The following is a 22,739-nucleotide window of genomic DNA, read 5'->3' on the forward strand; positions in this document are numbered from 1 at the left end:
TGATTGGGGCTGCATACCTTGCACCTGATGTGGGTTGTGCTGCCCATGAGCAAATTAGCGTTAGGTGTGCTTGTCGCAGGCCGATTGGATTGCTCAAATTCACGAGGCAACATACTCTGTAAATTAAAATTTGCTTTATGAGCTTACTAGGAAGGAAAACAAACACACACATCAAACAAGCTCAGTCCCCTTTGTGCTAACTAGTAGAACACGTGAATTCACTAGTTCATCACTTAACTCATGAGGTTTCTAACTCAAAAGTTCTCTAATTTGTCGCTCACAACTTGAGCATCTGCAAGCAAAATAGTTGCCAAACCAGCAGTAGGAATGCTCATCCTTCCTCCTCCATCACGGGGCGAGCATCCCCTGTATCACACTGGGAAGCACGAAAGCCTCAGCAGTCCAGCTGCTGTTGGATCCACTTCAAAGGCTTTTGGGGTAAGCTGACATATTTGTACCATCCAGCTTGTAAGTTTGGTCTGTACCATTGCCATGAGTCAAGGGATTCTGAAGAAACTGCCAGACAACAAGCATGCAAGGATGATGGCTCCAGGGGACAGCAAACTGCGTAATGACCTTTAGCACTTCTTGGCCATCATGTTTGCCTACATGTTGCCCTCACTTCAACCTAATGGTGCTGCTCCTAGCGTACATCAGGTCTTAGCATGAGCTGTGTCTTAGCCAAAATCTGAGCAGGAGCAAAAGTGAACAGTCACTATTCTTAGCTGGAAAAGATTAGCAGGAGTCTCAAGGTTTATGTTCTTGCAGTTGAATGTCACTTGTACTTATTTAATCATCTGAATTCAGCCCTTGGCAAATATCAGTGGGACAGTAGAGAAGGTTGGTTGTGTGGGGATGTTCTTTCCGTTCTGGGACTGTTCAGGGATGGTGACGCTAGGGACCGCTAGGCTTTCTTTACCAATCCACAGGGAATTGACTTGCCTTAGGAACAGCAGCTTTATGTTGGTAAGTGAAGAACAGTGGGAAAGTCAGAAAAACAAAGGTTTGTTGGATCAAAATGATACGAAGGACCTCATCTTAAGTATTTCTAAATGTGTTGTCACAAAAGTACATGCAACTATAGAGAGTTATCTGTAGGGAATATGAACGCAGAAGAGAGTAATAACTGCATCGCTCTGTAGTCATTTGTTCTGCATCCACTAAATGAAAATAAATTGTCTAGGTGCAGCAGGGGGTTATTAATAGAATATAAGGCCTTAGTTTCAACTTTCCACGAAGTAGCAAAAAAACCCCACGAGTACATGTTTGTTTTAAGACCACAGAATTAATCTTGGTGGACTTGCTACTTGGGGCAGAAAGAATAGTCCTTCATACACACTCTAAACCCTCTGTTTCTCCTTATAAGTCATTGGAAATTGTTTTCTAGCTATTGTTTTTGCAAAGGGTACAATGAAAAGGCTTATGAAAAGGAAATGCTGCATGAAATTACAGTGTCTGAGATCCATTGTTTGACATCCTTGACTGAAAAATTATATGGTATACGAGATACTCTCTGAGTAATAATTTACTTCAAATGAGATGTTGGCTCAAAAGTACTTTGGGGGTATTTGAGCTCTAGATTTTGCTTTTAGAACTACAGGGAAGTCTTCTGTTCCCTGGCTGGTACTGACAGTGTCTTTAGACTGACAATGAAAATCTCAGACATTTTTTAAGATAGCACCGGAAGCAAAAGAATGAGAGGTCAGAGCTGTGCATTAGAATTTATTTCTGATATTCGTGGAGTTCTCAAGAGTTTTGGCCTGCCTTTAGAGAAGAGTTTAGGGATGCTGCTTTCAACATGTTCTTTTGATTAAATAATCAAATCTTTTTTTTTTCTTCTTTTACCTGTCAGCCTGTATGGATGAAATAATTGGCATTTGGAACATTCAGAAGCTTTTAGGTGGATTATAATTCTGCATGATTATGCATCATCCTTTGAAAAGGAAACAAAGCCATTTCAGATGCAGCGAGCATGCATTATTGTGGGGGTAATCCAAAGGATCTGCACTCAGATGGGAGCGTAGTATGAAGCCGCATACTGAGTTATAAAAGGGAGTTTCACACATGATGGGGAAAACTCTCAGCACTAAACATGGTTTAGTCAATAGTTTCTCTGCAGATTGGGCTCATTGCTAATTTGGATGAGAACTGCCCTTGGGGTTTATTCCAGAACTGTGATGAGTCAGCCTATATGAAAAGCACTTCAAGTATCTGGTCAAAAAACTTTCATCTGCTTTGTTGAGTGAGGGGTAGAGAAGTCCGGATTATTTTCTGTATTGTAGTTTCTCCACTTACTGTGTCCTTGGGGGCTGGATACATTTGGAACAGGATGGCTAATCTTCCTGCTTCTCAAAGGTTATAGCTACTGAATCAAATTCTTCGAAAGAGAGGTACTTTATTTACTTTACTGATGGCCAAGATGGAGAGAGTACTGACTGTTAGGGTCTGTGATAAAAGGCCTGTCTGTCCACACACAAAAGAGCTGTTATGGTTTGAGAAACCCACAACAGTTTATTGTCATTTAGACAATTATTCTATCACCCGATGACCCCTCCCTACCCGGGAAGGAGAATCAAGGAAAAACAAGAAAACCTGAGGGTTGAAATACCAATAGATTTAATAGGGTAAGACTAAATAATTAACATTAATTATACTAAAGAACCAGTATTGATACCGATATAAAATACAGAAGGGTTATACTCAGCCAATTCTATCCGTAGAAGCTGTGCACTCCCAGCAGGGGACAGCAAATGTGGGACACTGCAAGTGCTGTGGCTTCAGGAGGAAGGGAAGGGCTCAGGGCTCCAGCACCAGAGCAGGAAGTTCTCAGGATCGCCACCATCATAAAAGAGAGAGAACTCCTCAGCAAACTTTCTCATTTAGATTAAACATGCCTTTCATGATATGAAATAACCCTGTTGGCCAGCTTGGGTCAAGTGCCGGGGTCTCTGTCCTCCTCATCCCTGCACCTGGAGAGCTCGCAAACACTGAGACTTTGAAACCTGCATCCCATAGCGGGCTATAAAGTAAACATTTTCACAAATTCAGACACTAGAGTCTTCTAAAAATGCAGTTTTCCCAAGCATTAGAAGATAAATTAGTCCTGTGTCACTCAAACCAGGACAGGAGGGCAGAGGCAATAGCAGGTAGAGGAACAGCAGTAACACTGTGCCAGGACTCCTCCCAGGACCATCACAGGAGAGCCATAACCACATTGGTGACTCATCTGCACAGACCAGAGGAGCACCAAAGCAGGCAGGGGATCCCAAATTACAGGCTCGGAGAAATAGACGCCCTGTTTGGCTCCTCCTGGGGCTGAACTGGGATAGCCTCAGCCCCACGGTCCAGGGTGACGTCTATCAAGATGAGGTTCTCCAGGACACCGCACAGTCTGAGGGGGGGTTGCTGCTAAAGGGTAGGGGACGCATCATGGAATGCAGGGGAAGAGCATTTCAGTATTGAACAAGACTTACAGGGTGTCTAGGTCAGGAACCAAAGGCAGACCAGCGGAGGGAGCTCAGTGATTTGGGGAGGAGCAAGTGTGGGAAAATAGAGGGATAAGGAGACAGAAAGGGTGGCTCATGTGTAAGCAGGGCTGGTCAGTATACTCATCTCACCATGACCTGTGTGTGCCCTAACTTCTTATTCAATTCAATTTCTACCCATTTTCTTGGGCTAGGGACTCGTGTTTAGTGTGTGTACGGCGGCCCAGAGCGGGTGTTTAAGTGCTAGCAACTGCAGTATATCTATTCCCCACTAGTGGACCTTCATCCTGATCAGCCGGAGAGAGGAGCAGGGTGGGGCTAGAGGTGCTGTGTGTGTGTGTGTGTGTGTGTGTGTTTCATTTCTGTTTGTGTTGATCTGCAGGGCTTGCTATATGTATATGCATATAAGGTGTTGTATAGTTGTATTTATGTCTGTCCACTGGGATTGCACATCCCAGCTACGTGGATGGAGAGAGCATCTCCTCCTTTAAGGGTGCATGGTTAAGGACCTTTTCAATGTAAAAATGGGATAATAAGGGAGAAGCCATAACAAAGAACACAGAGAGACACAAACCTGACCAACAAGCTATAAGGCAGGCGGTAATGAGCACCGAACCTGGTCAGCCGCATGAGTTGCTAAGGGTAAAGAAAAGAAACAAACCTTGTCGGTCACAGTCATCGGTGGGCTACCAAAAAGCTGCAGGGAAACCGGGATTTCGGAGCTCGTAAGGATGCAAACCTGAGGGTCCAGGCGCCCTTCAAGTACTGGAAGGGGCTATAAAGCCTCCCCGGAGCCTTCTCTTCTCTAGGCTGAACAACCCCAACTCTAAGTCTTTCTTCATAACAGAGGTGCTCCAGCCCTCTGATCTTCTTCATATGGAAGTATGGACTTCAGTATGGACTGATAAAATCACTAGCTAGCTGTTCTTGAGAAGATCACATCTTAGTAATCATAGCAGAAGACAGACTAATTTGCCTTCTCTTGAAGCACTGCCCTTGCCACTGCCTGCCGTTTGTATACTTTTAGGGAGATCATACGGCACCCTTGTCACTTGTCAGCAATACGAGGTCTGCCCTCTGGCTGGCTCGTGCAGTTTCTGGTTTTTAGGTACAGCAGGTTTAAGTTGCAACGGGGAGATGTTCTGTCACCGGGGCACAAGGGTCCGCTCTGGCCTTGGAGCTTTTCACAGAGAAGAGAAGGCTGATGGGGGCATGATCTAGCTAACACAAGCTTGATTTTTGTCTACAAGTTTACTGCTTAATTCTTTTGGCTAACTGGCTTCCCAAGCCTTTTCGCCATGTCCCTGAGCCTCTCTAGCCTCACTTGCCTGGCAGTGCTTTTCCTCCAGTGCTGCTCCCTGCTCTCATTTTTATCTCGGCTTGTCTTGTACCGTGGAGAAGTCTGGGGACCACAGGACCTTATGCCACAAGGGGACCAGCCTGTGCAGATACTCTCCTCTGCATAAAGCAGCAAGAGGTTTGCAGTGGCGAGAGCGTGGCCTGGAGGTGGCAGGTTCCTAAAAATCATGACTTGAATATGAGTTTTAGAAAGGAGGCGATCAGCTTGGCCTGTCGTTCATTCTGCTTTTACAGGAATAAAACCTCTGGAGAAGTGTTGGGTTTTTTACCTTTTTCTAACAAGAGTGCAACAGCTGATAAGTGCTTGAAACCACCATAACCTTTTGCAGCCTGTCTCCCGCTGCAGCCTGTTCCTGCACTCCCAACTCCGCCTTTCAAACCGGAGCTTGCCATTTCTCCCCTTAATAAATGTTTGAGGTGGTTTCAATGTGTATTTGAGAGATGCTCTTCCCACAGCTCTCAAAAGCAAGCTGTATTTGCATTGTCACCACTGGGTAATGGATACAGGGAGACAAGACAATTTGAGGTACACTGTGATTGAGCTTTGAAATTTTAAAAATCAGCTTTAAATCGGGCTCGAGTGGCAATCTAGTGCATAAGAGGTAATTGTGCCTTAGTTTCGATCACTTTTTAGAGGTCATGGTGTTGCGAAAGTGGCACGTTGTTCATTGCATATTAATTAATTGCAGTGCGGTTTAATGCTAGGCTTTTGGCTGCACGCTTAATTTCCCAGAGGGAAGGGCGGCATTGCTGAGGGCACTCCAGAAGAGTACCGCTCGCTTTGACGTAAGGAGGCACAGAGCTGCGGCAGGGAGAACCTGAGGACACCGTTGTTCCAGCAGTCATGGCTGCCTCTGCACGTTATCGAGCTTGAAGGGCTTTCGCGGCATTTTGGGAGAGATGCTGGTTGCGATCGGTGACTGAACACATTTTCCTTCGCAGCTGCTCGGAACCAGCTGACGGGTGTGATTTTTAGGAAGGCTTCTGGGGAAGCTTCTCGCATCAGTCTTTATTGCCACCTTGTGGAAAGGGAGAAGAATAATTTTTGAGTAGATTCCACAAGCATCACGTCCTTTATTTGCATGCCAACTTCTTTTTTTTATTCAAATACTTATTTAGATTGGCAATGGAGGACAAAGCAAAAATAGTACGCTCTTGATGCTCCTGGAAAGATCGCTCTACTTTAATTCTCTTTTCTTTCTTTCATCATTATTTTGCATTTTCTGCAAATAGCCTGTTTCCACAGGCACTTTTATCTCCAGGGGCTTGGTTTTTTAGCTTGTTCGTGTAAGCAATAAGATTGCAGAAAGAAAAATAGCTTGGAATAAGCGTTTAGCAAAGCTGATATTTCTTCAAAGTGCTCTCTAGAATATTAATTTAGCAGCATCTTTATTTTAATGAAAGCAAAGTGGAATTTTTCAGAAGTTTCATCGTTCCTAGTGATGTCGGTGGAATTTTGGGGGGTTGGTTGGTGGGGTTTTTTTTGTGAATTTCCCTAAGAATGTTTAAGCCATGACCAAGTATTTTAAAATAATCTACTTTCAGATGTATAATGCTGCAACCAGACTAGCTTACTGAAGAATTACATATAGCGAAAAGGGGGCAGTGCTGCTGAACTCATGTATTAACAATGCATGTTTAACTTAATGGTTATTATAATTTATGGGAATCATATTGCGGCTTCAAGAAAGTAGACCCTGATGCATTTGAGAGGAAGGGGAGAAATGAACCATGAAGTAAATTGTATCTTTTGACTGGTAATTCTGAGACGCAGATATTAACGCAATCAAGCAATATCCAGTGTGTTATTTTATATGGGTATATATATATATTCGTATTTATATTTATAGTGTATTTTGTTTTTCTATTTAAATATTGTTTGTATATTATATACACTATATAAACTATATTAAAATATATGTCTATATTTAAATATATTTTACTATATAAAGAAAGCCAAGGAAACTAGAATAGGAGCTAGATGGACAAAGGATCTCAGATGAGACATCAGACCATTTAAGGTGGGAGACTATAAAGCAGTGACTTGCCTATAGTCGCACAGGGGAGTCTGTAGCAGAGGCAGAAGCAAATTTAGATTTCCAGAGTGCTAACCATAATGCCACCTGTCTCCCCAATTGTTCTTGTGTCCCCCCACTCCAAACAAAATAGCTTTCTTGCAGCTCTGCCTGAATTTCTTGCAGTTTCTGTAAACGTTTCTAAGTTCCAGGAATGAAATACCATTTTCTTCCCCTCTCTTAAATGAAGTCTTCCTTTTAGCAGCTGTCTTCTCAGTAACGAGACTGCCTTCTGCAGTCTGCAAGTAGATTTCAGTCCTAAATTTTAACCCATGTAAAGCAGCAATGTGCCTTGAGGAGTTCCTGAGAGTGCTTCTAAAATACGTTAAAAATGTCAGGGGGGCAGTGAGATAATGTCACTTTCCATTTTTTTCCCCATGTTTTTTTCATCATGATTGAAATCACACGTGAAGCTGGCGGCATTAGAGCATTATCTGTTGTGCAGCTAAACACAACAGAGGGGATGGTTTAATGAAACTGTGCTGAGATAACTTCTTCTGTGTCTGAATATTGGTTGTTACAGCCTTTACATATTTAATGACTTGAAGCTAGTGTCCCGCTGCAGATGATACCCATTGACAAAAGACAGTATATATTGAAAGGTTTCATCACAGACTTCTAATTCCTTTTTGGTAAACTGACTCTCTTTAAAAAAAAAATACAGTTGAACTGTACCGTGACGAGATGCTTTGTGGTTTTGGTTTTTTTTTTTTCTTCAGGTGAAAAATGTGTTTTGTATGAAGGCAAAGGAAGGCAGAAAAAAATCAATACGTGCCTTGGTGGCTATTGGAAATGGTAAAGGGGCTGCAGGTATGTGCGTTCACTGTATGTAAAAGATGCCAAATTAATCATTTTTTGTAATAGGACTGTGGGAAGCATGGGACTTTAAAGGGACTTTATGTTTAAAAAAAAAAATCAAAACCTGAAGGTATTCAGCTGGGCATATCTGGTTTTGAAAATCACTTTCATGTTGGGGTTCTTGCGGTTTTATTTATTTATATATATATGTATATACACACACACTATATATATAAATATAATTTATTTATTTATTATTTGCTCTAACAGGGGTGACCACTTTGCAGCAAAGGGCAGCATGACTGGTTGTACATTTTCCTGGGTTATTTTCCAGCTAGTGCTAGTATTTCTAGGTAGAATTAGTGTAAATCTGGCCGATTTATTTTTTTTTTTCTTCTTTGTAAGTCTCAGGAGAGTCCTTTGGAAGTATTACTGCTTTTAGTTAAAATGGGCTTGTTTACTGGTAGTCTCAGCTAGCATCTTGATTCAGAAATTTGTAATGAATCTGTCAAATCAGAAGACCCTAAATTTCCTTCTCTTTAGGAAGCTTTCTTATTTTATTGAAGATAATAATAAATAGAAAAAAAAATCCACTTTTTTGGGCTTCCTGCAAATACTGTATTTACATTTTTAAGGAAAAATAGAATACTCGAGGCCTTTGAGTCCGGTCTCATGGTAACTTCAGTGATCTGTCGCTTGACCTATTTGTAGGCTTTCTCCATTAGGACACTTTATAACGGTGTCTTCAGCAAGCAGTTTGAAGTTTAACCATAGAAATACTGTCTGCAGCATGAAGTAAATAGGACAAATTAAAAGAATCATAACATTATGAAGGATCTTCTAATATGAGCTGTGAAAAAAAACCTTTTTCCTTTTCTGTCTTGGCAAAGACTTCAAACCAGGACACTGGAGAAAGAATACTGGTCAGAGGCATTCAGTTCAGTTGTGATTTCCTTGTAATGGAACTCTAAGTGCAGTTATTCATGCACGGTAGCGATGACCAAGCTATCTCTAGAAGCAACAAAACCATCTTAGTGTAGCATCTAACTTGGATTAACTAGCCCTGGATCCCAGCTGATGTCGTGATACTACGACTTATGTTGGTAGGATCACTCACAGCAAAGACGTTGATGACTGATACCTGGCACGTTACACCGCATTCCTCTCCTCAGAAGTTTGGAAAATGCTGCAATAAGTAAAGGCAATTCTTTCTTCAAGTGAAGCGTTTAGCAGTCTTGGCCAGAAGAGCCTTTGAGTTAGTCAGAGTAGGTCTTTTTAAAATGAGGAGAAAAGAATTTGCTCTACTGCAGCTTTTTACAGGGTTGTCAGAGTACATAGTCTGTGCGCAAAATAAAAAGGTGCAAGAAAAATTCATGGTTCAATCAGTTATTGCTGTTGATGGGCAACCCAACGTAGAGAAGGCTGAAGTAGTTTCTGTGTTACAGTTGCAAATTTTCTAACTGAGCAGGTCCCATTTAAGAAAAAAAACAACAAACAAACAACCAAAAGAAAACAGTCGAGGCCAGACAAGGCTGTCAAGCACATGTTAGTCCTTCAGTGCTAATGGTATAGCCAAGTCTTTATATATTGGATATTACTGGATATATAATACTTAACACTATTACATATTGGTAGAGCAAAAGGAGACATTCCACGATGTGGTTGTCACTGTCTTTTTAAAAAAGAAAATCAAACCCCAAAAGGCATCCATAAAGGAGCCATGTAGGCACCCTGTACAGCAACAAGTTTCTTGCAGGTTTCCAGTTCTGTTATTGAGGAAATAGTGTTTATCATTCACTCAGTTTTCAAATACCAGGAGTTATAGAGGGTTTTTTTGTTGCAGGATAAGTTTTATTTAAGAAGCACCCTTGAACGTGCTAAGTTTTTCTCCATAAGGAGAGAGTTTCCATGCATTCTTCTTGTGGATACAAACTGATGTACATTAAAATTCCCATTAGACCTCAGATGGTCTTAGAGATAAGTCAGCTGTGCAGAATGAAAAGAAGAATCAGCTAAAAAAACCCAGAAAATTAATAGCTGTGAAGTAAATAATCTAAACAATATAATCAAAATAATAGAGGATCCCTACCTCTATCAGGATGTAGGACCATGGCATGTATTGTATCGGTGACAGAGTACAGGAAATTGCATTTGCATTGCTATATGACCCTAGTAAAGAAAATCTTGCTTTCAATATATATGCAGAGCATCCCCCTTTTGGATGTAAATAGGCTTCATTTATTATGAGCTGAATAGGTACCTCTGATGATGGCATGTATGTAGGAGTTTCAGTAAGACAACTGTATTTCCAGTCAACTACAGTTTTGCAGACCTTCATTTATGTGAAAGACTCAAGTCCAGATGTGTTCCTCAAGCTGAATTTTAATTGCGGTTTGGAGGGAAGGAAAATTTATATGTAAATATAACAATATCTACAAAGAAAAATTCTTTCTACCTCTTCTTTGAAAAGCTCTTTCATGAAACATGTTATCATTTAATCCACGTCTGCTGAATGATTGAATTGAGGTTGCCCAGGGACCTCATTTTTGGCATTTTCTAATCTATTGTGTGACTTCACAGCGTTAATACGCTACTATTGTGCTCTCTCTGTGGGTTTGAAAGAATAGCACGGTTTCCTTGCATTTTCTTGTGCAGGAGTTAGAAGGTGATGGAGATATCTGAGTGCATGGTGCGTGCAGGGACAGGGAAAGCTATCTCAAGAGCTGATAGCAGACACTACCCTTGACTGTCTTTTTTCCTAGATCTCTTTCAGCCCATTTCTCCTGTAGTGTCTGCATGAAATTAGTGAAGTCATTGCTGGCTAATGGGTCCAATCCCACTGATTTTTTGGATTAGGCTTTTGGATGCAGGTAACCCGCAGCATCAGCTGACCCAACAGAAACATTAAAGGACCAAAAAAGCTGGAACTGCTGATTTGAAATTAATTGATTTTAATTCAATCTACCTTGACGTCGTTGGACTACAAAGTTTGTAAAAACGATTGTCACATCCTCTTATTCATTCTGTACAGTCAGTTGGTGCCCTGCTCTGAGCTGACTGCAGCTACTCCCAGACTGCTGTGAAATCTCTTCATCACGACCACAGTTCACCTGGTAAACAGGAGTAGGTCTGAGGGTTCAGAGAGAGTTAGGTAGCGGTTTGTAAAGTCTGTTTTTTCGCTGTTCTACAGGCATGCATTTTTTGCAAATGCACTATTCTGTTGAACCTGGGTTTCATATTCTCTGTTTCACTAATAGAAATCCAGTCTCCTTCTTTGTTTCTAGAGTCTTGGAGCTACTCTTGTACAGACGTAGTTGGTATATGTGCATCAGCTTCCTTTTTATTTTTTTCTTCCTTCCTTCCTTCCTTCCCTTCTTTCTTTTTAAGAAGATGACTGGGCTTTTTTTGGCTGAAGCTGTCACCGTTATTCAATTGTTTGAAACAAGTTTGGACAAACACACAAAAGAAATAACTTAAACCTTGTTTGTTTTCATTTCACAAAAAGCAATTGGCACCCAATTGTTTCAGTGTTGATAACACCTAAATTGTTACTTTCTATGGTTTCTGTGGCTTTCTCTGAACCGTTTTCTGAGTATGATTTGCACAATGGAGTGGAAATAACAGGGACTAATGTGGTTGTGAAGTTGTCTGGTTTTTCCCCTTTGCTTTCTGAACATCCTACTGTATTTATCAGTAATAAAATGGCTCTTTTCTGTCTTGCAGGTTTTGCAATGGGGAAAGCAGGTGACAGGATGAATGCTTTACGGAAAGTATGTTGATTGAATTACTTGTTGCTTGATGATAAGCACAAATAATTTGTATTTTTTTAATAATCGGTATCTTTTGTAGTCTGTGCAAAGACCATGTATATGATTTGTCCATCTTGATATATACAATCATAGAATCATTTAGGTTGGAAAAGACCTTTAAGATCATCAAGTCCAACCATTAACCCAGCACTGTCAAGTCCACTGCTAAACCATGTCCCTCAGCACCACGTCTACACAGCTTTTAAATACCTCCAGGGATGGTGACTCCACCACTTCCCCAGGCAGCCTGTTCCAGTGCTGGATACTCTTTCAGTGAAGAACTTTTTCCTCATATCCATCCTAAACCTCCCCTGGCGCAACTTGAGGCCGTTTGCTCTTGTCCTATTGCCTGTTCCTTGGGAGAAGAGCCCAACCCCCCCCTCGCTACACCCTCATTTCAGGGAGCTGTAGAGAGTGATAAGGTCTCCCCTCAGCCTCCTTTTCTCCAGGCTGAACACCCCCAGTCCCTCAGCCGCTCCTCATATGGTTTGTGCTCCAGACCCCTCACCGGCCTCATTGGTCTTCTTTAGACGTGCATAATGAGGTTGCCCTGCAATGAGATCCTGTTAATGCACTCTTTATTTTCTTTCTGCTCCATTTTCCTATACCTCTCCCCACTTGCTCACTTGTTTCCAATATCTATATAGCATACAGTCCACTTATACAGTTAGCGTGTGGGAATTTTTCTCTTACACATGCATAACGGCCTTATTAAGGCTTCTTTAGACTTCAAAATGTTACTTCTCTGTCTATGTTAATCTAGTTTGCCTTGTAATGCTCCACTAAGCTATCACAGCAGCAATGCTAAAATACACGGAGTTTGATAAAGTTGTTACTATATTGAGAAATCTTTTTAAATATTAAATCTATTAGGAGAAAGCAGTTCTTTAGAGAGAACATTTTCATTTCCATATAGTAAATAGTTTCGATGTGGCAAACCTGTTTTCCGAAGTTTTCTTTCTTGCTTTTTTCCAGCTAGTTAACTGAACAATGGAAAATTTCAAATACTTTGCAGAAAAATTGAAGAAAAAATGTTTTCTGCTTTTATTCCTTAGGCAAAGAATAAAGCAATACGCTGCTTACATTTCGTAGAGACATATCAGAACCACACAAGTAAGTATTGTGATTTTTTTACACTCCTTTAACTTTCAGTAAGTAGTACTGAGTATACTAACAAGAACTGTTTGCAACTAGTTACAAACCATTAAAAGATGTTAACTAAAACCTTCCTGATCTGACGCATTATATTATTCTTCTTCGTGCGTTATTTTGTTTCTTCATTGTACTGTATGAAATCTTAGCCCCAGACTGTTTTAGTGAGATGGTGGTAATGTCAGAGTACATAGTCTGTTAGTCCTTGTGTATAACAAATCACTATTACCTGGAATGAATATGTGGTTTACTCTTTACTTTGGCGCAGGTTTGTGTCAACAGTTGTAGGAAGCTCCACAAAGAAAAGTTAAAATTACGTAATACAAGATTTATCTCCCTTCTAGTCTCCTGCCTTTGCCATGTCTAAAATTTGGATACTTAATGTGTAGTATTTCAGTCTCTTTAAAAATGGGGGCAGAGGTAGTAGCAAGATTAGATCTCTGCTGGCACAATGTGAGTTAAGGAAGTCAGATACTGGCTGGGCATCTCTTCTCTACAGTGAACTCCTCTGTGCTTTTCCCCTTTGTATGTCAAGAGATGATTCCCAGTTGACTCAATCCATGTATGCTGAGAGAACCCAGCAGCTGGGGAGAACGTGGGCTGGAGCAGTCAGCCTGATGTTTCATGGTAGCTTTCTGTTAATTCAGTTTAATACCATACAAGTCCTCTCTGATGTCAGACATGGTACCACCGTAGCAAATATTCAGTTATCTTTCAGAAAAAATTTTCAAAGATAGTACCTTACAGAGTCTATGAATATTCAACCAAGGCATTGTGTAGATGAATATTCAGTATACTAAAACTTCAGCTCACAGATACAAAACTGCAGTTATCCTCATGAGTCTATTCCTTGAGCATTATTATTTCACACTAACAGATTGGGGATTTGATTAAAAACTGGTGGTGTTTCCCCCGTGCTTTGCATTTTACTTAACGTAGAGGTCCTCTCTGAGCCATGGTGACCGCAGTGCTAGAATCCACTGTGCAGAGACTGAGCCACTGAATCAGATGTATATAACAACCACCCGCCAGAGGATGAGAGTTTGGGGTTCTTTTTGAAGCAGAGAGAAGCAGGAAGACTGGAACGGTAAATATTCTGTATGGAAAATTGGAAGAATGCTGAAGCCTGCGGGGAAATCTTAGGTTAAAAGCTGAATTATTAGAAAAACCTGAGTATGAGGAAGAAGGTTAAATTGTATCACGTGAGCTCACTTCAAAGCTAAGTGAGGACCATTAGAGGCATGCTTCATATTTTTCAAGTGAAGCTTGGTTTTGTATACAGTAGTAACATAGTATTCACAGAGGTGTGAACAGTTCTAATCTAGTCCAGAAATTTCCCTAAATTAACCCTTCTCTTTAAAGAACTCAGAGGAGAGTAAAGCCAACTGCCCGTTAACAGTTCTGAAAAAGAAAGGTAGTCCTTAAATGTGCCGAGCTAAAGCTTTTCTAGAAGGAAGAATTCAGCTCTAATGCCTTCTTTCTTTCTTTTTTTTTTTTTTTTTTTCAACTCCAGTTTACCATGACATTACAGTGAAATTTAAAAGCACAACCATCCACATGAAGAAGCAAAACAAAGGTAATTAAAGCTGCCTGGAAGTTTTGAAATTTTACTAATTACTGGCTGCTATTGATTTGATGTTATACTTGTGCAATGTCTGTTACTTCAGAGATGGATCATTTGGTGCTGGTCTACCATGTTTAAATGTTGAAGATAAGTTATTTTTCAGTAGAGATACCTACCGTTGATGGCATGGGTTTGTTATCGTAAATTGGGGGTTGACCAACCCCCAGCCAACCCCCTTATGCTGGTTGGAGGTCTCTTCCTGGTTTTCTTTCATGTTTCCTAAGTGTAGTTCCTTCTGCTCTAAATTACCCTCATGTGGAAAAGTCTAATCTAATAGCATAGATGTTGGAGGCAAAGGCCTTTAGAAGAGCCCTGCAGATTTTTCTTCCCACCATATGCCCCACGCATGCTTTGGAGAACTGATAGGCTCGTTCCATCATTTTTCAGTGATTTTTTTTTTTTTAATCGCTGTTTTCAAAGACTGGTTTAGTATGCAGTAGTGGGAGTACTTCATGGAGTGCATCTGTGTGCCTGTCCCTCCTAAGCCCACACTGGGATGGCACGGGCAGACAGCCTCCACTGCCTCAGACAACTGCCTCATGAGCTGGAGCCTGGACAGCATCCAGCCTAGTGCTTCCGTGAGAGCATTACTGCTTTATTTTCCCTAAAATCAAGAGCTCCCAGTGTGGAAACTAGAGGGATTATCCGCCCTGGCTTCTTGTTGTGCACCATACCAGCACAAAGACCAGTTACGCAGTAGCAGTGTTTTCATTTCTCCATCTTTGCAAGCTGTTCTTCACTTTGTTCCCAGTTGTAGCACAGGCAAATGCTTCTTTAGACTCCTGTAGGTTAGATGTGAGTAGTAGTGAGCCTGTGCCTGGTAACTCTCAGCTCACAGGTCTGTTCTTCCACAACGCTAGTGTTAAGTGATGTTCAATGTGTGGTCACCTCCTCCAGCCGCTTCAGCTCAGGACTCTCCTGCCCAGCCGCTGGAGCCCAGCCTGGTGCCCAGGACCCCAAGGCCTCTGCCCAGGCCAAAGGATGCGGCTGTCACTTTCCTGTTCGCAGGTTCAACCAGTAGTGAAGCTGATTATGTATCCCAGAGACACACGTCTACACACAGACACACAGGACACTGCCGTGGATGGCCACAGACAAGGTGCTGCCCTCAACAGCACCTATGTACAGGGCTCGCATAAACACAGCCCCCCAGCTCCCCTTCTCCTCTTCGGCTGGCAGAGGTAGAAGATCACTGGTGCAGGCACACATGGCACTCTCCAGGTTCACAAGCACACACACATGAACAGATCCCTGGAGTACCAGCACGGCCCCTCTGTCTGCCCAGCACCCCTGCCCAGATTCTGGGTCCTCTTACAGGTCCTCTGCTCACCAGCTGGTCCAGCTTGATGCTTACTAGCCAGCACACATGCGATCACACACTTGTCCCTCTTGCTTTCCGCATTCACAAGTACCCCTGAGAGCACAAACCTCTCACCCACCTGAAACACTGGCCCAGACCTGAGTCCCCCCTTCTCACTGGCCAGTCCAGCTTAAATTTTGTTAGTGAAAACACATGCACACCTCACACACACAAGTACTGGGGAAGATACAGATGCCCAGCACCCCCCACCAGGCAGACAGGCTGTGACTCGTGGTCCTGCTTCAGCCACCGGTCAATTTGTATAGCACTATCGATTCCCACACCCTTCCCAGTCCGGGTCTCCACTGCTTTATAGTCTTAATGGTTGCAAAGTCCAGCTTGATATTCCTGGAAGTGGCACCTGTAGTTTCTTGATAGCCCATCAATTAGTGGCAGTGTTTGTTTCTTGTCATTGTCTCTGTCAGATACTTTGTTTCTGGTTTCCCCCCTTTTCCCTCTGTTTCCCAATTGACAAGGTCCCCAATCAGATAACCTCACTAGAATAAACATTCTCACATGCTCTCATCAATTAGTGAGGCTGACCAGGTTTGCTTCTCATCACCGCCTCCCTTACCATTTGTCAGTCATGTTTGCATCCCTGTATATTCTTGTCACTCTCCTTCGACATAACCCTTACAGCTACCAGTCCATTGGAAGTATTTGCAATTAAAAATACTTTCAGTCCACGGTGGTATTAAATCACAGTCAATAGTTGTGAAGTATGGTGGTTCAGCACATCTAGTGTCAACAGCAAGACACAGCACAGATTTTGTAATCGGACTGGAAGCAGACGGAGGGCCATGACTCTGTTCTCCTCAGTTTTAGCCAAAGAGATCCACAGCCCACCTCGTATTGTCCCTCAGTTGTGTGTGCTGTCTCTAACAGCTTCCACACGAACACTGACCTTCTGAAGACACGTTGCTGACTTTCTGCTGTCCCTTTCCTTACCTGCGGAGCTGTTGCAGTATGCGCTTTCCCAGGCATTAGCAATGACAGGGAAACATCCAGAACAACCTTATAAACTGCTGTCGTGTTCTTCAGGATTGCAACATAAAAAAAAAGTTTAACACATGAGGTAGTTTGGTGAGCTAATGGTTAGCTTATTTCTAATGCATCACAGTTCTCAGCATGATTCATTTTACCTTCTAGGGTCTTTCCGTATTGCAGACCTGCAGTGATGACATGAGGTCATCTCTTTGCGTGAATCTTTTGAATTTGACCTTTATGTACTAAGGTTTGATTTGACTTGTTTAGCCTAACTTTGCTTTCAGGACAGATAAAGGTAGCTGCTGTTCTGTAGAAAACAGACTTTGTTTGCTGCTGTGCACCCTTAATTGGTCCTCTAATTTTAATACACAAATAGGAAACTAATTCATTTAAATGGCTAATTCATTGTAAATCACTTCAGTTTCATTATGATAAGATCTAAAATGCAAGAGCATTTAATGATGAACTTATTATAAGTCAGAAACTTGGGATAATTTTCTGGTCAGAACACTGTCAGGTTCAACTACTTAATTCATCAATTTCTGCAACCTTTGAGTAAGCTGAACCATTGACACTCTGGACATACTATTTGATTTTATATATCTGGTATTCTTGTTCTGTACTGTCACATTAGTAAAATGAGAATATAATTGTTCATGTTCAGAGTTACTAATGTATTTTGAAAACATCTAAGATTGCTATGGACCTTCAACACAATTTTTATTAGATGACATTTTGATTCTGGGATGAGAGGTTTTTTTGCTTAGCGTGACAGTGAAGTGGTAGCGTGGGCTTAGAAGAATCTTGACAAGTTCACAGGTATGGAGTCAGACGGTCCTATCACGTGTATTTCTGCAGTTTTTCTGCATTTAAGGGCCTCCAAGGTGGTAAATTAGGTAATTTAGGCTATAATTTTCAAGATAGCCATTTTAAAGAAACTTCGATTTGGCCCTCGATATAATGAAGCAAAAACATGCATGGAGCAGCAGCTGCAGAATTGAGCTACACATTTGACCCTGTATGTACAAATAAATAATGCTATTACTGTTAAATGGCAAAGGAAGCTTTGCATTAAATGTTGTTATTTTCTTGTAGCGGAACATAGAATAAGACATACCATCCCACCTCAGCTGACACGTTAATTCATGAACCTCAGAAGCAAGAACAATCAGGCTCACCTTTTGATTAATATTACCTCACCAGACTGTTTTCCTAATTTATTTCCATTTTTTTTATTAGGTTCAAGAAAAAAACTGTCTCTTCGCTCCCTTCTCTCTTTCCCAGGAGGGATCCTTTCATAGCTGATGTACTACTGGTGCCCTGCCCACTGAGGCTTTTCCATTCAACTTAACACAGTAAAAATTGCATATCACAGAATGGTTGAGGTTGGAAGGGACCTCTGGGGTTGTCCAACCAAACAGGGGTCACACAGAGCAAGCTGCCCAGGACCGCGTCCAGGCAGCTTTTGAATATCTCCAGAAACAGAGACTGCACAGCCTCTAAGGGCAACCTGCTCCAGCGCTCAGTCACCCTCACTGTGAAAAAGTGTTTCCTGATGTTCAGGTGGTACCTCCTGTGTTTCAGTTTGTGCTCGTCGCCTCTTGTCCTGTCACTGGGCACCCCTAAAAAGAGCCTGGTTCCATCCTCTTTGGACCCTCCCTTCAGGTATTCATATATATTGATAAGATACCCCCAAGCCTTCTCTTCTCCAGGCTGAACAGTGCCAGCTCTCCCAGCCTTTCCTGGTACAAGAAATTATCAAGTCCCTTAAACATATTCATGACCCTTTGCTGGACAGTATGGCCACATCTCTCTTGTACTAGGGAGCCCAGAACCGGACACATTGATCAGGTGTGTCTCACTTGTGCTTAGTAGAGGGGAAGGATCACCTCCCTCAACCCACTGGCAACAGTCCTAACAGCCCACGGTGCTGTTGGTCCTTTTTGCTGCAAGGGCACATTGCTGGCTCATGGTCAACTCAGTGGCCACTGGGATCCCCCAGGCTCTTTTCTGACAAGGTGCTTTCCAGCCGTTCAGCCCCCAGGATGTATCGGTGCCTGCGGTTCCTCCCCAGGTGCAGGACTTTGCACTTGCCCTTGGTGAACTTCATGATGTTCCTGTCAGCCCATTTTTCCAGCCTGTCAAGGTTCCTCTGGATGGCAGCATGACCCTCTGGTGTGTCAGCCACTCCTCCCAGTTTTGTGTCATCAGCAAACTTGCTGAGGGTACACTGTGCCCCACCATCCAGATCATTAATGAAGATGGTGAACTCGATTTGGCCCAGTATTGTCCCCTGGGGTACACTGCTTAGAGTTCATGCCACTGATGACCACCTTCTGGGCCTGGTTGTTCGGCCAGTTTTCTATCCACCTCACTGTCTGCTCATCCAGCCCATACTTCATCGGCTTCTCTGTGAGGATCTTATGGGAGATAGTGTCGAAAGCCTTACTGAAGTCAAGGCTGATAATATCCACAGCTCTCCATTTCATCATAGGAGGTTATAAGATTGGTTAAAGGTGACTTTCCCCTGGTGCATCCATGCTGACTACTTGTACGTTATGTGCCTGGAAATGCTTTCTAGGATTAGTTGTTGCGTCAGGTTCCCAAGAATCTAGATGAGGCTGACGAGCCTGTAGTTCCCTAGTCCTCCAGTACCTCACCCTTTTTCGTGTCCTGTTGTTGCATGTAGTGAGACCAGTTATTGCCATGACTGTAGGCTTGGCACCAGATGCACAAACAGCTTGTCTGCTGTAGGTCAGGCTGCGTTCAAGAGAAGCAGTCAGGTGCACACATAGCCTGGTTTATTTTTTTATGCAACATAAACAGATTCTTTAAGATTGCCGGTGAGAAAAACACTAAACTGCAGTGTAGCTTTATAGTTTTAAAGATAGAATTACAATCACAAGCTTGATATCCCAGGTAAGCGCTTGACATGGCTGAGGTCGCAAATCTTACCAAAAAGTGTCCCTTCGTGGGGGCGGAGGCGAGGAGGACGAAGCCGTCAATCCGTCCCTATGATCTGGTGTCGAATTCTCGTCGCTTATTTAGGTACGAAGCAGAATAATATTTATACCTCTGTTGTACAAAGTGAGTGGGTGGGACTGCGTTCAAGCCATCACTCTTTGGGATTGTTGCACAAAACAGTTCTCATTCCTTGTGGTTGTACTGTTAGCTGTTGTACAAAATATTTCTCACAGGAAGTGGAAGAACCTTCACATCCCAAACAAGCCCTTCCTTGTTTGTGAGTACAAGGTCCAGCCTTGCAGACTCTTCCTTCCTTACAAGCAAATGCTGGAGGTGACCCCACTCAAGCCCTGTTTTGATGATTTAATGTGAGGCAGGCTCTGGATTTTGTGTCTGCCACCCTTCCAGATTGTTCCTGTTTCTAGCACGTGTCAGATGGATGGAAACTACCGGGGGTATAGCTGGTCTGTGCTGCAGAACACGCTACCTTTTGGAGCGTGGGCAGCTCTTCATCTCTGACTTGATTTTACCACTAAAATAGTCATGAGACTGCGCTGCTAGCCACATTGAGGCATCTGCTGGTACTGTAAATTAGTTCCTGATGTGAAGGAGAAATGCAAAACAGTTTGTCAAGTACACTTGTGTGGCTGTGAAGCCCAGCACTGATGCCCTACAGCTGTAATTAATAGGTATAAGAAATTACAGTTATTCATAGCTTTCACATTAGACCATGGCATATGTGGACTGTCGTCACTTAAAAGTATAAAAATAAAGGATAAAATCTGTTTGCTGATGGCATTACAGCAGCATAGTTCTGTATGCTGAAGCCTCTCACTTTGCATAATTACAGCTGGCAGTTTATTTCCAGTTCCTGCACACAGGACTCAGGAGCTATCTCAACAAATCATGGCAACAAAGCCTAACGTTTTAGTAGAAAAGGTAAAGTCACTGTTACATTTAAATGTTCCTGTCTTGAATGTACTCCTAATCCCTGCAAAGTGGAGAAAACCCCCATCATATAGTCAGGATTACATATTAGGCAAGTGAAAATCCAAGTTGAAAAAGCAATGTCATGTGAAGATCTGAATGCGAACTTCCCTCCCTTAGCGTGGAGGTAAAGTGGATGTTCTGTTTCCAAATTCTTATTAGTGGCTACCCAGCAAATCTAATGTAGATTGCCTGGAACAGATTGTGGTAGTTTATAGGAAGGATGCGTTTGACATCCTTCTTTTGGTTGCCTTTCTGTCCTTTTTCAGTGTGAGAAAATTTGTTACATTTAAATGACCCTGTTCTCTTAGACTGGCCTCCTTGAATTGAACCGCGGGAAGGCAGGGTGACTGCCACACACCAGTTAAAAATGCACGAGCACAACTTTTTCTCCACAGCTGGAGTTTGTGGTCGGAATCCTTTGCTTTTGTGTTTGGAATAAATTTTGTTCAGTGACTGATTGGCTGGGTTGCTGGCTTCTGAGTTTTGCGTGTTAACAAATCTGCAGAAACCCGGTTGAGATGAGACGGGACAAAAGCATCCATAAAACTGCCAGAAATCAAATGCTTTAAGTCACTGAATAGGAAACTTTGACAAACAGCCAGAGGTCGTTCACTTGTAGTTGTGCCTAAAATTTGACTTTGTCTTCTAGCATAGAAAACAGTATTTTCTCAAATGGCAGAACAAATGGCTTCAGATGGTTATAGTTTCTTTTCCAATTATAGGTTAAACAAAAAAGGGACATATTGGCACAATAAAACATGCAGCACTGGAGTAGATTTTTTTTTTTTCCTCGTTTACTCAGCAGCAAGACCATCCCACAGAATGGACTAATCAATAACCTGGCTTTTTAGCTTTTAAGGAAGATAGGTTAGAACTATAACAAACCAATTTTTACAGATTAATAGCTAGGCAATGTGAAACAAATCTCTCTTGGGAATGAGAGAGCAAAATTGGACTCCTCAAAAAAATAACTCTTTCATTAAAATCTGGCAAGTCTAAGAAACCATTTGCAATTAAAGCTAATGTGCTATAATTAGGCATTGGAGCTCGTATAACACTCCATGATGCAGATGGGTGCGGATGACATGCAAACCTCTGTTCTGTTTGTGAGTTTTGAAATATGTTTGTCTCTCCTCACCACTCACCTACAAATTACAAGTTGTTATGTTACACGCTCTTGTAATTTGGCCTGTGGCTTCCACAGATGCACACAAATTTTTCTCGATGATCTTACTGCTTTGAACAGTAAGTTGAAAGCAAACGAGTGTCGCAACACTTATTTGTTCTTTATGCTTGATTTAAAATAGTTGCTTTTTCGAGAAATAGAGAGAGTATTTTGCTGTCTTTCCAAGGTAGTTTTCGTCCGAGGAGTCTGCCACCTGCTTTATTTCCATTCCCTGTCCTTCATGTTGTTCCACCAAGGTAATAACGAAGTGTAATTCATGCCGGTTGCTGGGCCAGGAGAACAGAAGTGATGTCTCTGCATAATACCTTGATAATCTGTGCCCTCTCACTCTCATGACAGTACACAGCAGTATGCTAGCTTTGGTGACCTGAAGGGGAAAAGCGTAACTCCTGGCTGGTGGCTGTTCTACTTTGTGTAGACTGTGGAGCTGGTGAATTGCTGGTGCTGAGTCAGGAGAACGAGGAACAGGTTCACATTTTGGAGATCAACCGCAAAGTGTGAATTTGGCATGAGTGGGTGCAGTGACGCCTTCCTCAATTTGCAGCAGCTTCAGTCCCACTTGCACTGCTGAAAACTTTGCCTACCAAGAGCTGAATAAAATAAAAATGTGGTAGCTTTTATTTGGGTACCCAAAGGCAAGAGACACCAGTGCCAGTGGGCAATCACGCTTTCCCAGCAGCTCTGTGTTTAGACCAGACTGTTCTGTTGGAGCATTGTTGCCCTCAGACTTACTTGGATTTGCCTTTTCTTTCCCTCCCCAATTTCTCTGCCTGCTCTGTGTCTGATAGAGGTCTAGAGCACTATCTCAGGCTTTAGGAAGGCACTGTGCGCCTCTCATCCAGCAGCAGTCTCCCGGGCAATGAGAGGTGCTGACGTTGCCTCTAGTGCAGGGTCCTTCTGGTAGGACCCACAAGAAAGCTGGAGAGAGGGACTTTTTACAAGCGCATGTA

The 22,739-nt window shown here is 42.3% G+C and overlaps 1 protein-coding gene across 1 annotated transcript in view; it reads left to right on the forward strand.

The window, feature by feature from the left end:
* The window catches only part of MRPS5 (mitochondrial ribosomal protein S5), a 193,389-nt gene that overhangs the window by 167,784 nt on the left and 2,866 nt on the right, over nt 1–22,739 (forward strand). Inside the window, exons 6-9 of the mRNA XM_009892523.1 lie at nt 7,639–7,729; nt 11,441–11,487; nt 12,582–12,639; nt 14,192–14,254. Of these exons, the coding sequence (XP_009890825.1) occupies nt 7,639–7,729; nt 11,441–11,487; nt 12,582–12,639; nt 14,192–14,254 (259 nt within the window). The remainder of the gene's footprint in view (nt 1–7,638; nt 7,730–11,440; nt 11,488–12,581; nt 12,640–14,191; nt 14,255–22,739) is intronic.

This window comes from Charadrius vociferus, unplaced genomic scaffold, assembly GCF_000708025.1.
Source record: "Charadrius vociferus isolate BGI_N301 unplaced genomic scaffold, ASM70802v2 scaffold139, whole genome shotgun sequence".
Lineage (NCBI taxonomy): Eukaryota > Metazoa > Chordata > Aves > Charadriiformes > Charadriidae > Charadrius > Charadrius vociferus.